Genomic DNA, 16,829 nt, shown 5'->3' on the forward strand with positions numbered 1-16,829 from the left:
GTGGGCCACTAAACGAAGATTTGAGGAAAATACTAGTCCAGACTTGGACAGTACGGAAGAAAGACGAAAGAAGATTGGAGGCACTAGAGGTGTTGATATTAAGGAGAATAGAACAAGTGAAATGAGAAGACCAGGTAAGAAATGAAGAGTTGGAGATGAGCAAACTATGTTGCAAATCATTAGAAGGAGAAAACTGAACTGGATCGGACAATGTTTGAGGAGGGACTGTTTACTGAAAAAAGGAATACGTAGAAGGAATAGTGAAATGCAAAAGAAGAAGAGGAAGGAGAAGATACCAAATGCTGGACAACATCAAAGGAAAGAAATATTCGGACATGAAAAACTTGGCTATGAACAGGCAAAAGTGGAAGAGGTTTATCCCATGACAAAACCTGCCATACGGTAGAATACCTGAATGAATGATTGTCCATATGTTATGACATTTTTCGAAAGAAAGTTTTTTTTTCACACCACAATTTGATTGTTCCGCTACTCACCTGACATGACGTGCTACCACTTAGTTAACTGCTTGGCACGGCGATTTCAGTACGTTAAGATGGTGAAGCGATTACACCCCTGGATGACGGCATAACGACATCTTACTTTGATCCGTTAATCCGTTGTTCCGATGTATGCTATTTCTTCAGTTTGGGCGGTCCAGAGCATAAGTTTCCCAGTTGTCAGCATTGCCTCACGGTGGCTTTAAGATAGTCCTTCTACCTCTGCCATACGGCGTTTAACATCCCTCAGTTAAAAGTAGACACAGTGCGTCGCGGTGTATACGCCGTATACCCTCTGCCTAACTTCACTCATTAGAGTAGTCTATGTCTTCTGATTTCTTGCGTATATCTTGTACATTGGTTTCTTTTCTTTTTAATTTCGCATTTATGTCAGTGAATTTTAACTCCCCGGCTATGCTCGTAACACTGAACATCGAAGATTCCGCCTGAGTAACATTATCAGCCATCACTTATTTGAGGCCATCACTACGACTCAGACGTTAAGGAAAAATCACATTTCTTTCATGTCATTTTACCCGAAATCTTGCCTCTGTGGATCAGCGGTAGAGTGTCGGCCTCCGGATCCCGAGATAGGGGGTTCAAACCCGGCAGAGGTAGTCGGATATTTGAAGGGCGGAAAAATGTCCATTCGACACTCCATGTCGTACGATGTCGGCATGTAAAAGATCTCTGGTGACACATTTGGTGTTTACCCGACAAAATTCATTAAATCTCAGCCATAGACGTCCAAGAGAGTTTCGGTTTACAAGGTCTGCCATCTAGTGGGAGCCTAGAGTAAAACGGAACGTCGAAATTGACGAGCAGACAGCCAGATGGCGTCAAGTTGAAATGTCTGCACACGGTAGCTGAGACCATACGATTATTATTATTATTATTATTATTATTATTATTATTATTATTATTACCCGAAATCTGAAAAATAAGTGTGAATGATGGATCCCCGACGCCGTTTAAAGCAATTTTATGTTGCATATAAATGCATATTTCGGTCATTTTTATGGCTTTGGTCATATTTTGGTTATTTTAGCGACATAAGGTTATATTTGGTTACATTCTGAGCATTTTTGTTTAAATTGAGGCGTAGTTTTTAACAAGGAACATGTTACCTGCGTCGATTTTCAAACAAAGGATTTCAAAATACTTTAATACATGTATTTTTCTTTCTTTCCCCGAAAAAGATACGTAGGAGGTTTAGAATACATGATTCCGAGAAAGAGATTCTGTACGAACGTACGCCGACAAATACCAAAAATATCAAAATACTTATTTTTGGTTCATTTTTAAGAAAACAGAGCGAGAACTGCACCTAGGCTATGATACTGAATGAAGCACAAAGTTTTAATTTATCTACCGTAGGTCTGTCAGTTTGCATTATTAAATGTGTCTGCTGTATTATCGCGTATCACTTCTGACACGTTTAATGTTAGGAATATTCTAATACTTGCAACCTATGTCTAAAATGTATAAGTCATATTTATCTTTCATTTTAAGGCATATTTGTTTGCATATTTTGTACTTCTTTAGGTCATAAACTTCACAGTCCGTTTCTCACGTTTCCAGCCTTATGTTCATACATTCAAGTGCCTCACCAGTTGAGCGATTTAAACCTGAGAAATATATGAATACGTGGCTGCAACATATACCAGTTCAAGAGTTTCTTCCAATAAACAGTGTGATTGCAAACGAAAAGAGGCACGTTGAATTTCTTTTTAATAAATTGCTGGAAGTAGGTCCAGAAAAAAACTACTGCGTAAGCAAATTAAGATTCTCAAATTAGGGCATTCAAATATGGATTTCTTCTTTATCATAAAATGTTTTCTATATGCCTGATTTATGCCAACTTGAGGAATGATTATTATAACTAGCGGTAACTCACTAATATAAAACGTCCGTGCGCTGACTTAAGAGTATACTCTGTGAGAATTTTGGGACTACAGTGCTGAGTGTGTCCAAACCATCGCCTCCATGTCCATAGTACCATTTGTATTTTTCTCCTGCCAGATAATTCCCAAGATGTTCCGTCTCTGACGGAAGATTTCAGGTTTCTTTTTATGTGGTGCCTGTACGCTGTCCATGTCTCGGGGTTAGACGAGAGGTTTGGTAGAGCTACTGATATCATGGTTATTGAAAAATCTGATTCGCAGTTTGCCAAATGCTACTGCAGCAGATTTAAGGCACTGACGAACTTATTTGCAGTCAGCTGGCTTCATACTTGAATAACGAGGAAGAAAAGCCATTCTGGTTTTAGGTTTTCACCTAGCCAACGACATTCAGAGAAGGCATTGTCTTTTGGGATCCTGCAAGGCATTTCTTAGAATGAACAGAAAGTTGAACGCCATGAATATTGCACAGTCACGGTGGAATGGATTCAACATTCCTGGCCAGGCAAGGAAACTTCTAAACTGGTGTAATGAAAACCTGTGATGTGCCTCAGCCTAGCACCCGGACCTTTATGCACTTTAAATGTTTCAAATATGCACAAAAATGAAAGAACCATGCACTTAAAATATCGATGGCTTAGTTCTAAAACCTCGTATAACCCAATGCTCTTCCTACCCATTATATTCCTTAAGACTGGTCCCGCCTCCCAGCCACATATGGACATTTAGTCCATCAGAATAATTTTCGTTTGTTCATTTTCCTATGTTAATGCGGAAAGGAAAATGAATCTTACCGTACTGTGTTGTAGGGATGTTTTTTACATGGCGAATTTACGCTCTCTTATTGTATAATGTATTAATTTCCTTTTGCACGTGTGCAGAAGAAAATGAACACAAAAGAAAATTCTTATCATAGGCTGCATTTATCCATATGTGGCTGGAAGGCGTGACCGTCTCAAGAAAAAATGGACAGGAAGAGGATTGGGACATACGAGGTTTTAGAAGTAAGACAACGATATGTAATTTTATTCTAAGAGTTGATTAATCAGTGATTTTGTGATTCAAGAAATTATCACAAAAATGGATTATTTAATTTATTCCGTGGAATGTTGGTGAATACAAAGGTCATCTGAGAATGTATTGACAGAAGTTTTATGTAAGAACCCCGGGTTTGATTCCTGGCGAGGTGAGGGATTTTTACCTGTAGGTTATCAGAGGGCTGGTTTGAGGTCCACATTGCCTACGTGATTACAATTGAGGAGCTATCTAACGGTGAGATAGCGGCCCCGGTCTAGAAAGCCAAGAATAACGGCCGAGAGGACTCGTCGTGACAACACGATACCTTGTAATCTGCAGGCCTTCGGTTTGAGCAGCGATCGCCTGGTAGGCCATGGCCCTTCGTGGTTGTTGCGCCATGTTTTTATTGTGTAAGAAGCAATTGTTGGTGTCTATTTTCATTCACTCCCTCCTTTGCCGTAATTCGCGCGGCCATTCTTGAATGTTGTTCAAATTCACATTTATTTTCAAATGTCAGTTCTTTTGAACAAAGCTGACAGTACACGACGACACCCACTGACTTAATAAATATCTCCTGCTACTCTTTTCTGTAAGCATCATCAGCAAACGAGCACTTAACCATGAGATGCAGACTACTAAATAAAAAAGTACCACATTAACCAAGGAGTCTCCTCGCAAGACTGACCCTCTGATGTGGTGAAAGGTATGTGGGAAAGTCCCACTCCTTTCTTTCGTCAAAGTTGTCCGCTTGCGTTACAAGTAGCAAAAGGAAAGGAAAGTTCCGTTACTCAGAGCTGAAAATAGGGTATTTTTAATGCTGGCAATAAATGCCCAAAACACAAGCAAAACAGATTTTGTTCGACGTGATTACAATTAGGCCTATGTTAGGAATGAGCAATAACGCCATAATCCCTCGAAATATGTATTTGCATATGTATTTTCAAAAACCCCGGGCCCTAAACATGACCAACTAGTCAGAGAATATGTGCATGGTACTACTACTACATTTCTTTTGCAAATGGCTTTACGTCGCACCGACACAGATAGGTCTTACGGCGACGAAGGGATAGGAAAGGCCTAGGATTGGGAAAGAAGCGGCCGTGGCCTTAATTAAGGCGTGAAAATAGGAAACCATGGAAAACCATCTTCAGGGCTGCCGACAGTGGGGTTCGAATCCACTATATCCCGGATGCAAGCTCACAGCCGCGCGGCCCTAACCGCACGGCCAACTCGCCCGGTACTACTACTAATAATAGGTATAATAATAATAATAATAATAATAATAATAATAATAATAATAATAATAATAATAATAATAATGTTATTGGTTTTACGTCCCACTAACTACTTTTGCGGTTTTCGGAAACGCCGAGATGCCGGAATATTGTCGTGCAGGAGTTCTTTTACGTGCCAGTAAATCTACCGACACAAGGCTGACGTATTTCAGCACCTTCAAATTTTCCACTGGACTGAGCCAGGATCGAACCTGCCATAAAGGCCGGTGCTCTACCGACTGAGCTACTCAGCTCCGCGTGTACATGGTACAAAAAAACAATTGCTGTCAAAATTTCCCAACAGTTTAGCTGAGATTCGCATGTTTATTGAAACTAATCACAATGGAAGTGTTAATAATTCCCACGTGATTTCAATATCTGGTCTTGCTGTTCCACTTTCGACCCAGGACCCATCAAGTGCTGTTAACGTTTCGGCTAGGGACCTAACTAGTAAACAGTTGTAGTAGAGGAGGCACCGGTACCTGGTTCTACCAGATGGATAAACTGAAAGACAGAAAATGGAAGCAATTCCAAGCTCAGCTCATGAGCCCGTGGTCTCCCTTCTCTCTCTCTTGCATGCCTCTGTTAGATTACTTCATCAATCATGTATGACACGAGTTTCATGTGATGACGGGCGCTCAAGGCCACAACAGCCTGAGTTCGACACCCTTGCAAGTCATCTCACTTCAGCAGGCTCTGGGATTATTAGTACTGCTATAATAGAACACTTTACTTGGGGATTACCATTATAATGTGCTCGTCCAAACAACCAGAGCATTCTACTGACACAAGATGTCTTAGGCCTATAAGGAACAAAGGAATCATAATCATATTTTAGGCTTACAAGAACATTATTACACGATGTCTTTCATTTATTCGGTACAGGACGTTTTCTTCTCCCGTGTGTGTTGACGACTTCTTACAAAATCTGTCCGGGATGGAAATGTTTTCGTACATCGTACATATAACAACATGCTGCTATACTTTCTTAAGTGTTCTCACAACCAAGAAGCAAGGATAACATCCAAAATCAAGACAACGCATTTATAGCATTATTCACAAGTCATGAACAAAACATTTATTAGTGTTGGATTATAACACTCCATATGAGCACTGCGCAGAGGTTTGGAATTTAATCCGGGCTTTTGGCACGCCATCTAGTGATTAGAAGTAAAAAGGATAAAAATAATAGATTTCGAGTGATTACTTCAAAAGAGTTAAGCACAATAGTTAAAACACTACCGTTCATCAAAGCAAACCCTATGGTGCTACAGCCCTGGAGGACCTTGGCCTACCAAGCGATCGCTGCTCGGCCTGAAGGCCTCCAGACTACCAGGAGACGCATGGTCAGCGCGACGAATCGTCTCGGCCATTATTCTTGGCTTTCTAGACCGGGGCCGTTATACCCTTGTTCTCTCGCAGGCTGAGTGCACCTTGAAACAGTCCTCAGATACTGGTAAAAGTCGCTGAGCTGGCCGGTAATCGAACCCGGGTCCTCCGGGTAAGAGGTAGGTTTGCTACACCTAGACCACATTCTGACAGCGGCTACCCATCAGACTTAAAGTGAATCAATATTCTCTATTCTCTTCTTTCACTGGCTTATTTTTCTCCAGTTTCCGAAAAGGTGGTTATATCATTTTATAATTCCTCTTGCATTGATGATAATAATAATGTTTGCCCAACCCTTGTCCCGTTTCTCTACGGGATGAATCTGTCGTGGCGGGTTTTTATGACCAGATGCCCCTCCTGACGTCAACCACATCAGATGAGTTAAGGGGATGAAATGAATGACGTGATATATGATAGTAGGAAGGGAGAGAGTGAAACCCGGTGCCGGCACATAGCCTACTCCTGGCGAATAGCACCAAGGGGTCTGCTCAAGTCTTAACGTCCCCATCCGACGGACGAATCACCATCAACAGCGTCATATGCCCTCACTCCATATGAGCACTGCGCAGAGGTTTGGAATTTAATCCAGGCTTTTGACACGCTATCTAGTGATTAGAAATTGTATACCACCACCTCTCTACCCCGCTGATGGTGAATATTTTTTCGACCAACGGGACTCGAACCGGCTAACCACGGTGTCAGGCCGTTTAGACTTCAACGCCTTAACGATAATGGCCACCAGGCGGGGATCAATAATAATAATAATAATAATAATAATAATAATAATAATAATAATAATAATAATGTAGTGTGGCTGTAAGTGCAGCCCTCTTAAGAAAAACCCATTATGTCTGCCATGAATAGGAATCTGGAGGTTGGTGTAATCGAGGCTGGTGGTGTTAGAAAACGAAAATCGAATACTTTAAAAATCTACCCCTTCCTGAATATTATTATTGGTAACCTACGTGTAGGAATGTGGGCCCTCAAGCCGTGGACACCCTCGACTACATTGGATAGCCCCTGCCTGTTGGTTTATAGAAGCCAATTTAGCACGTTTCAGGTGAAGCAGCAAGAAGAGGAACATCATTTGTCATAATACTCTAGTCGTGGAATTGTATCAACAGGTGTTGGATCGACCTTCCATTACAAACTACAGTCAGGGTAGAACTTCATAAGTCTTTTGTTAGCCAAGAGCTAGTACTAGTGATACTGCTCTACAACTGGCGATGATCACAAGCTTAGTTTCAGCTTAAAAGTCACGTCCTTTTAATATTCTTTTTTTTTTTTTTTTTTTGCTAGTTGCTTTACGTCGCACCGACACAGATAGGTCTTATGGCGACGATGGGACAGAAAAGGGCTAGGAGTGGGAAGGGAGCGGCCGTGGCCTTAATTAAGGTACAGCCCCAGCATTTGCCTGGTGTGAACATGGGAAACCACGGAAAACCATTTTCAGGGCTGCCGACAGTGGGATTCGAACCTACTATCTCCCGAATACTGGATACTGGCCGCACTTAAGCGACTGCAGCTATCGAGCTCGGTATTCATTTTGTAACCGTCGGCTTGGCGGTTACTTTCTAGCAGGGGCATAGCCGAGGAAGGCAGGAGGTTACTAGGGGTTAGAAACATCCCCAATGGAATTTTACACACACACACACGCACACACACGCACACACACACACACACACACACACAAACTGAAAATAAACAAGTGAAAGCTGTTTTTTTTTTTTTTTTTTAACATTCACAAAAACATAATTGCAATATCAACAGATCTCTTCAATCTAACTTCTAAGGAGCCTCAAAAGTTGGATTTTAGATTTTAACGGGAACGTAGCCAGGGGGTGGGTGTTACTGGGAGTTAGAAACACCCCACCCCACCCCACCCCCACTCCCATGGAATTTTTACAAAAAAGAAAATTAACATAAACGGATAATAATAAACTAAATAAACACTCAGAGACATAATTGTAGAACCAGCAGATCTGTACTTCACTTATATCAGTGTCCTTATGATAACAAGTCATGCACGCACCTTCATTTTGTAACTATAGAATAACCCCCTCCCCCCTATCGGTCGATCCTGCTATGGTACTGCCTTCTAGCCTCGATTCTGGCAGAGGTCGGTGGAGTTTAAGGAGGGAGCAGCCGTATTTCACAATGTTGACTTGTAGACATTTCCGACGGTGTATAAGCGAATTCGATACTCCTACATGGAGTCGGGAAATTTATAAGCGAGACTTGCCCTCTGAAAACGCGCAGAGCTGACTCAGCCTACAGCACAAATGAGTATCAAGTTAATTCAGGGGTAGGAATAACCAGTTCCGCTTTGTGCCGACGTTATGGATAATGGAAGCCTTTACGTTTCCCTCCTCCAAGGACCTACATGGTCTGAATCTGAGCCTGGCATTATTCTACTTAACATTTGTGTTGGGTTCCTCCCTTTCAACTTCTTTTTCTTTTTTTTTTACAATTTGCTTTACGTCTCATCGACACAGATAGGTCTTAAGGGGACGATGGGATAGGAAAGGGCTACGAGTGGGAAGGAGGCGGCCGTGGTCTTAATTAAGGTACAGCCCCAGCATTTGCCTCGTGTGAAAGTGAGAAACCACGGAAAACCATTTTCAGGGCTGCTGACAGTGGGGTTCGAACCCACTATCTCCCGGATGCAAGCTCACAGCTCCGCGCCCCTAACCGCAAGGCCAACTCGCCGGTTCCAACTTCTCCTTTTTTTTTTTTGCTAGTTGCTTTACTCGCACCGACACAGATAGGTTTTATGGCGACGATGGGACAGGGAAGGGCTAGGAGCGGGAAGGAAGCGGCCGTGGCCTTAATTAAGGTACAGCCCCAGCATTTGCCTGTTGTTAAAATAGGAAACCACGGAAAACCATTTTCAGGGCTGCCGACAGTGGGATTCAAACCTACTATCTCCCGAATACTGGATACTGGCCGCACTTAAGCGACTGCAGCTATCGAGCTCGGTCCCAACTTCTCTAGGACAATTCTTGTTTACTTCCGACCTCAGCGGAAGTAGGTTGCAATACCCAGCGACTATTTGATTTTCCCACTGTTATGACTTCCTGTCGACATCATTTTATTTTCCACAATACGGCATTTCAGAAATTCGAACAGAATTATTTCCCCCCAAATTCCGTTTTATCGTATTTTGAAAATCAACAATAGCTGAAGAACTGGGAGCGGTCTATTTTTAGCCCTGATAATTACACGAATTCGGATCTCTGCATTCACTCCCAAGATGCTGCGTGTAGTCACGCGTCAGTTCAGCAGGGCGCGCGCAGGTAGCTGGGAAACTCATTTACTTTTTTATTGTCGTGCCTCACTAAAAAAGGAGCCCGGCTGCGTTTTTCATTGAAAGGTGTCTAGGTAATGAATGATGTGGAGGTTACCTCACAGTACTACCTGTCTCAAGAACATCAGCCTGTCACCTGCCGTATTCTTAGCTATTCACTGTGACCTCGGATAAATAATAATTGTAGCCAACCCTATTCACACAGTTACGAGTTTCATTTCAATTTTTAATATTTCTGAGAATATTCGTAATGTTTGATCAAAACAAATTTATGATTGTACAAGTAAACGGCGCATTCTCACAAACACTGTATAAGAGGTGACCAACATTCATTTCTACCTTGTAAACAGCCCTTTTAAACCCCTGACAGAGGGGGATGTAGTTTCATCAAGAAAAATTCCGAAATTCCAGCAAATGAAAAGTTTAAGTACTGTGGTTCGGATTGCACGTAAAGCTAGAGATCCGCTGGCTATCAACAGTCACGCAAAACTGCAAGCTTGCAAACCTCCCACCGAGTCGGATTTCCAAGTACAACACGTCCTGGCTACTAGGGAAACCAGCACAAGTCGTATCTTTATGGATCGTAAACGTGCGTTCTTAAGCCATAACGTGTCGTGTGCGACTGAACATGACCTTTCAAAACCATGATTTAAGAATCACGTGTCCATCAGGTTCGAAACATTACACTGACTCTATCCTGGACGAAGAGCACTGAGCAAGTCTGCGAAGTTTTAGTGAGAAGTAGGAAATACAAAATTGGAGCAGGTAGACCATTTCAAGTATACTGGTTGTGTCTTTTACCTACAGTAGGATGATGGAGTAGTGAAAAAATCGAATTATTAGATCTTGCAATGGACAGTAATATAAGAGGAGAAGGCACTCGCAGACTACTTATATCTCTTCTCCTGGTGGTTCCTGTTCGCAGAAGCATAGCGTATAGAAGAGAAAGTGTGCTCACTTTACCCGTTTCAGTGGTTCTGCCGCAGAGCGGCGCTAGCTGCACTACACGATCATCGTGTAACGCTCTGCAATGTTGCTACAAAAAAGTTATTTTCAAGAGCATTTTTTTTACACACACGCGGCCGTTTTTATGCAGCACCGTAGATATTCCCCTTAATATAGACCTGCACATAAAACATTAACATCTTCAGCTCTAGAGACGGAGAACATAAAAAATACAGCGTACATCTATATGCTACTTATATCTCCGCAACGAGCAGCGACGGGCCGACAAGCGCAAGCAATCTTTACACGATGGAAAACCTTTCTTTTCTAAAACGATGACCTGGAGTTTTAATGGGCTTAAAAGGTTCCTTTAAGTGTAAACAACCTTTTAAGGTCAAACCGAACGAAAGTGTTGTGGAAAATTTCCGACATATTGACTTCACTACACGAACTTTAGCTCTAGTTCCACTTGTATTCCCACATAAGTGTGTACGCACTGTATTACTGGGGACTCATTCTTGGTACTCACTCTCTCCAGAAGCTAGTCGTTAAATGCTATCCTGTTCCTCATCCTTATGGTCCATGACAGCCATCTCAGTCTTTCATCACACATTTATGAGTCTTAATATATCAGTCATGAAAATGAACATCACACACATAACTTTGTAGTAAGATTTCTGTCTTTCCGGCAATAGCACTTGTCCACTTCAAAAGCATGTTGCTCTTTCTAGGGTGGTATACAGAAATGTCTTAGGCCTACATGACTATTGCACTTACAACTCGTTACAAATTAATAAGAAATGTCTCCGTCACAGCAATAGCACTGTACTCAATGAATGTAGAAAATCAAATCATTAAAAATGCCGCGTTAACTCACAACGAAAGAGCAAACTGTTCATTATGCTGCCAAAGCACCATACCTAGCGTGGTCAACGTGACCGGTATTTCACCAAACCTTTTTGAAGAGGGTCATACAGGTAAAATGTATTCATAACCATTATTATTGACAACTTTGTAGGTTTTGAGGGATAATCTGCCGATTGTAATAGGCATAGCTGTTCAAAGTGCATAAACAATAAAATAATGATTTTCGGACTTCCTTCGTTTTATTCTGTATGGAGGTCTGAAGCATTATTTTCAACCAAGGGAATGGCACATGAACATCCACAGACCCATGAACGTTAAAAATAAACTGAACTTCCGCGCGCAACGAGGCACTGTATTAGCAACTAAATCAGCTAGCGACCGCCACGCCACAGTTTCGTGGAGTCTGACGCAGACATTGGCATCCTCCTTTCAGTTTTCCTCGCTGCTGACGTGGTCTTGAACATCGTCACTTCTTAACACTTGACGACACGTGAATCGGAGTTCTTCTTGTGATGCTCATTCTGGTTTTGATGTCTACATACGCATCCCATTCTTGTGCTGGCCATCATCCTAGGCAGTAGAACGAGTTCCCTTCAGAGCGGTTAAAGCTAGCTGCTTTGTTATTACCATTAAACACATCCAGCCACATTTCTGAGCTCTGAAGAAGTCTATAAAACATCGAAGCCTCAGATAATTTCACCTGCCATTCAGCGTTAAGTTTGTCTCTAACTCTGTCTTGTGTGGCTCCTAATCATAGTAAGGTCCGACTCTATGGCTGAGTGGTCATCGTCATCACCTTCGGTGCTCGGGGCCCAGGTTCAATTTCCGGCCGGATCGAGGGAATTTAATCTTACACTGTCCATTTCCTTGGCTTGGGGCCCGGGTGTTTGTGCTGTGTCCAAAATCCCTGCAACTCAGACATCATTCTCGTACACGACAGACGCCACCCACCTTCGTCGGAGGGTCTGACTTACATGGGTTGAATGAGACTAGCAAGAGCCCCACAAAATTATTGTTATACTGTAGTTTCGAGTTCGAAGATTATTGTTGTTTTAAGAGACAATACTAAGAGATTATATGCCCAGTTTTGCGTTAGTAGATGCAAGTTATAGAAACAGGCTATTGTTCAGATAAGACGACCCTGTTTCATTAGAAAATTACAGAAGTCTTTAATTATGTGGTCCACAGTCTTCTTCTCGAGGTAGTTATGAAGGTTTTACTAAAATAACCAAACGAATACCTGTTGAGTAATACATAGTTGTTCATTTAAGGAGTTAAATGGACAAAGAAGAAGTTCTTTACGGATAATAACTAAGCTAATATATTAAGAGGAGTCGTACGTTGCACTTACGCCAGATCTATCGATATCAGTAAGAAAACTTGATTACGTATGCGAAACATTGTGAAATTGTAGTGAAATTTGCCGAAATGGCTCAATATCTTAATTTAGGGAAGGTTGAAGCCCACCGCAATCGGAAACAAGAAGAAACAACGAGTCAAAAGGAATGAACAACCCCAGAATATCAGAGGCTGAGCGCAAATAATCTTACATAAGGTACATAAGGCAAGTATGTCTACTGCTCCTTATGGACACACTCGAAAAGCTGTAACTGCATGTTGGAAACTGCGATTTGACAACGTTAAAAATTAAAGCTGATCTTAAATTCCTAAAACACACACGATATATTCTACGCCCAAGAGACCTGCGGCTGCCGCTCCGACACAGGTACTGCCCAATTTTCAATAATTTCAAACATAAAATAATTCAGAGTGACCGCCTCTGTGGTGTAGCGGTTAGTGTGATTAGCTGCCACCCCCGGAGGCCCAGGTTGGATTCTCGGCTCTGCCACGAAATTTGAAAAGTGTTACGAGGGCTGGAAAGAGGTCCACTTAGCCTCGGGAGGTCAAATGAGTAGAAGTGGGTTCGATTCCCACCTCAGTCATCCTGGAAGTGGTTGTCCGTGGTTTCCCACTTCTCCTCCAGGCAAATGCCGGAATGGTACCTAACTTACGGCCACGGCCGCTTCCTTCCCTCTTCCTTGCCTATCCCTTCCAATCACCCATCCTCCCACAAGATCCCTGTTCAGCATAGCAGGTGAGGCCGCCTGGGCGAGGTGCTGGTTATTCTCCCCAGTTGTATCCCTCGACCCAATGCCTCACGTTCCAGGACACTGCCCTTGAGGCGGTAGAGGTGGGGTCCCTCGCTGAGTCCGAGGGAAAAACCAAACCTGGAGGGTAAACAGATTAAGAAAAAATAATTCAGATAGTTTCCGAACTGAAGGGTTGAACATTGAGTTACACCCATACTTACATATGTACCGGGTACTCCAGATAAATACTACGCATTATTTTGGTCGCAGTTCCAGGCAGGCGCTTACTTCACAGTTTACTGGGTTGCAGCTCCACTCAGGCGCATATTTCACAGTATACTGGATTGCAGCTCCATTCAGGCGCATATTTCACAGTATACTGGGTTGCAGCTCTATTCAAGCGTATATTTCACAGTATAATGGGTTGCAGTTCCATTCAGGCGTATACTTCACATAATACTGGGCTGCAATTCCATTCAGGCGCATATTTCACAGTATACTGGGTTGCAGCTTCATTCAGGCGCATATTTCACAGCACAGTATACTGGGTTGCAGCACCATTCAGACGCATATTTCACAGTATACTGGGTTGCAGCTTCATTCAGGCGGATACTTCACAGTATAATGCGTTGCAGCTCTATATTTCGTAGTATGTTGAGACCAGACAGGCCCTTCCATATCAAAAGTAAAATTACGATATGTATGAATACTGCTGCTCGTTCCATCACAACAAATGTTCACTCCCTGTTCCATACACAATACTGCTCTTCGCATTATGCTCTCACTCTTGTTAACATTACCAGTATGATGGTTGCTGTTGCTGCACGAAGTTTACGCAAAGAATCAAACCTGTTCACACGTAATATTACACAAACTTGATCGCGCCAATGCTTGCACACAGAAGAGTTAAATAGAGTGATCTTGGATGTGCAAGGTAGTAAACCAAAACAACACGACATTTTACGTACGTAAATAATAATAACGCTATTTGCTTTACGCACACTAACTACTTTTACTGCTTTCGGAGACGCCGAGGTACCGGAATTTAGTCCCGCAGGAGTTCTTTTTACGTGCCAGTAAATCTACAAACACGAGGCTGACGTATTTGAGCACCTTCAAATACCACCGGACTGAGCCAGGATCGAACCTGCCAAGTTGGGGTCAGAAGGCCAGCGCCTCAACCGTCTGAGCCACTCAGCCCGGCATTATTATTATTATTATTATTATTATTATTATTATTTTGCTAGGGGCTTTACGTCGCACCGACACAGATAGGTCTTATGGCTACGATGGAATAGGAAAGGCCTAGGAGTTGGAGCATTTGCCTGGTGTGAAAATGGGAAAGCACGGAAAACCATCTTCAGGGCTGCCGATAGTGGGATTCGAACCTACTATCTCCCGGATGCAAGCTCACAGCCGCGCGCCTCTACGCGCACGGCCAACTCGCCCGGTTTTATTATTATTATTATTATTATTATTATTATTATTATTGTTGATTTCATCATTCATTTTGCTTTACGTCGCACCGAAACAGATAGGTCTTATGGCGACGATGGGATAGCAGAAGGCTAGGAGTGCGAAGGAAGCGGCCGTGGCCTTACCTAAGGTACAGCCCCAGCATTTGCCTGGCGTTAAAATGAGAAACCGCGGAAAACCATCTTCAGGGCTGCCGACAGTGTGGTTCGAACCCACTATCTCCCGATTACAAGCTCACAGTCGCGCGACGCTAACCACATGGCCACTTGCTCGGTATATTATTGATTTCTATGGTATCACATTCATTGTGGCATGGGCTAACAATAATACATCTCTCAAACCAAAAAGTAAGACAAAGGCAGAATTCTTTGTTACATCGGTATGTAAACAAAGACGCTCGGATTACATTACATTGCATTAGATTTACAACTGATCTGCATTTAGGGCTGTCTCCCAGGTGGAAACTATTCCCTATCAATTGTTTATCTAACCTTTTCTTAAATATTTTTAAAGAAGTTGGAAATTCATCGAAAATCTCTCTCTTGGTATATTATTCCAATCCCTAACTTTTCCTGTTAACGAATATTTGTCCCAATTGTTCCTCTTTAGTCCCAACTTTATCTTTATATTCTGATCGTTCCTACTTTTTTTTTAAAACTCCACCCAGGCTTATTTGTCTCCTAATGTCATTCCATACCATAGGAGAGGAACTAGAAAAAAGATAAAATTTCATGAAATACCGGTAACTGATCAGTTTATTACGTTAAAACGAAGGAAACTATGAATTTAATTTCTTTTTTCTTCAATTTTCTTTTAATAAATCGAAGTAGTTATGATAGGTACTTATGAAAAATAGACCAAAGAAATTTGTAATTAGACGACATGTGTTGTAAAGTTTAAAATTTAAAAATTCGTATATTAAAAGAAAATAAATAAAATTGTAAGTGATTTTTGTTGTAACCAAGGTTGAAGTTTACAGAACACAACTTTTATTTGCTTCACTTTATGATATTTACACAAATAACTGAAATTTATTTTGAAGCAAAAAGGAATATTGAATCTTGAGAAAAGTCTGTCTTTATACAATATGTACAGGTTTGCAGTCTTTATATACACTTCTATCTTGAAAAGATAGTCTTTGTGAATTGACACGTTGATAGTCGAGAACTGTCTGGCACACTAACATAAATGTTTATGAGAGTCCTTGTTTGTTGAAGTGCCTGAATTCCTAAAAAGCAAGTTCAATTGATTGAAGAAATTCCACCTAGCGAAACTAAGGGAGCTTGCATAAGTTAGGGAATGAAAATGGCTTGTAAAAGAATTACGGAACATAGGCAGCGGAAACAGGTAAGGGAGCGGTGACCAGAGGTGAAACCTCGTACTGCCAGAAATTCAGTCCACCTGGTCGAAGCACATTTTCAAGAGGAGTAGCCTCCGTGCTCGACGTAGGGTGTATTCTGGAGCTGGACACCGGGGCAAGTGGGCGAGTAAGCAGGCAGGGAGCTCGTATTTATAGTACACTCGATGGTCAGGCACGCGCACTGAGGTCTGCGCGTCGAAGCTGGCAGAATGATACACAGGCGCGCGTTCAGCTGGCTGGCGGAGCGAGACGGGAGCGCCGGACATACAACAATTTTAATTTGTTTACGGAATTCTATGTTTACATCGTGATATGTGCAGCATGTTGACTTACCCTGTGCAGCCGAGGTGGAGGCGAATGAGTCTGGAAGACTCTGCGGCAGCATGTAGGAGGGTGCTGGGTACGATCCTGGGAGGGCCATCGAGCCATAGCTACTGGCGCTGCTGGACAGCTGCTTGCGGAGTCTTGCGCGCCGGTTGCTGAACCACACCTGAAGCCATTACATAATCCTTTAAGCAACTGGAATACAGGATCTCTGTTTAGTTTACATCCCATTCCCATTTCATAGCTCGCTTCAGCGAGTAGTCTGATTACCCGTGATATCTTGGTTGATCACCGACAGGAGTGGCTGAAAAGCGTTTAAGTTAATTCATTATTTAATTTATTTCCAATATGTTTCATGTTTTATTTCAGCAATTCTGTT

At 42.2% G+C, this 16,829-nt stretch overlaps 1 protein-coding gene across 1 annotated transcript in view; it reads right to left on the reverse strand.

Moving 5' to 3' along the window:
• The window catches only part of LOC136877792 (protein gooseberry-like), a 187,586-nt gene that overhangs the window by 9,343 nt on the left and 161,414 nt on the right, over nucleotides 1–16,829 (reverse strand). The window contains exon 5 of the mRNA XM_067151998.2: nucleotides 16,460–16,616. Coding sequence (XP_067008099.1) covers nucleotides 16,460–16,616 — 157 coding nt within the window. The remainder of the gene's footprint in view (nucleotides 1–16,459; nucleotides 16,617–16,829) is intronic.

This window comes from Anabrus simplex, chromosome 7 (assembly GCF_040414725.1).
Source record: "Anabrus simplex isolate iqAnaSimp1 chromosome 7, ASM4041472v1, whole genome shotgun sequence".
NCBI classification, from domain to species: Eukaryota; Metazoa; Arthropoda; class Insecta; order Orthoptera; family Tettigoniidae; genus Anabrus; species Anabrus simplex.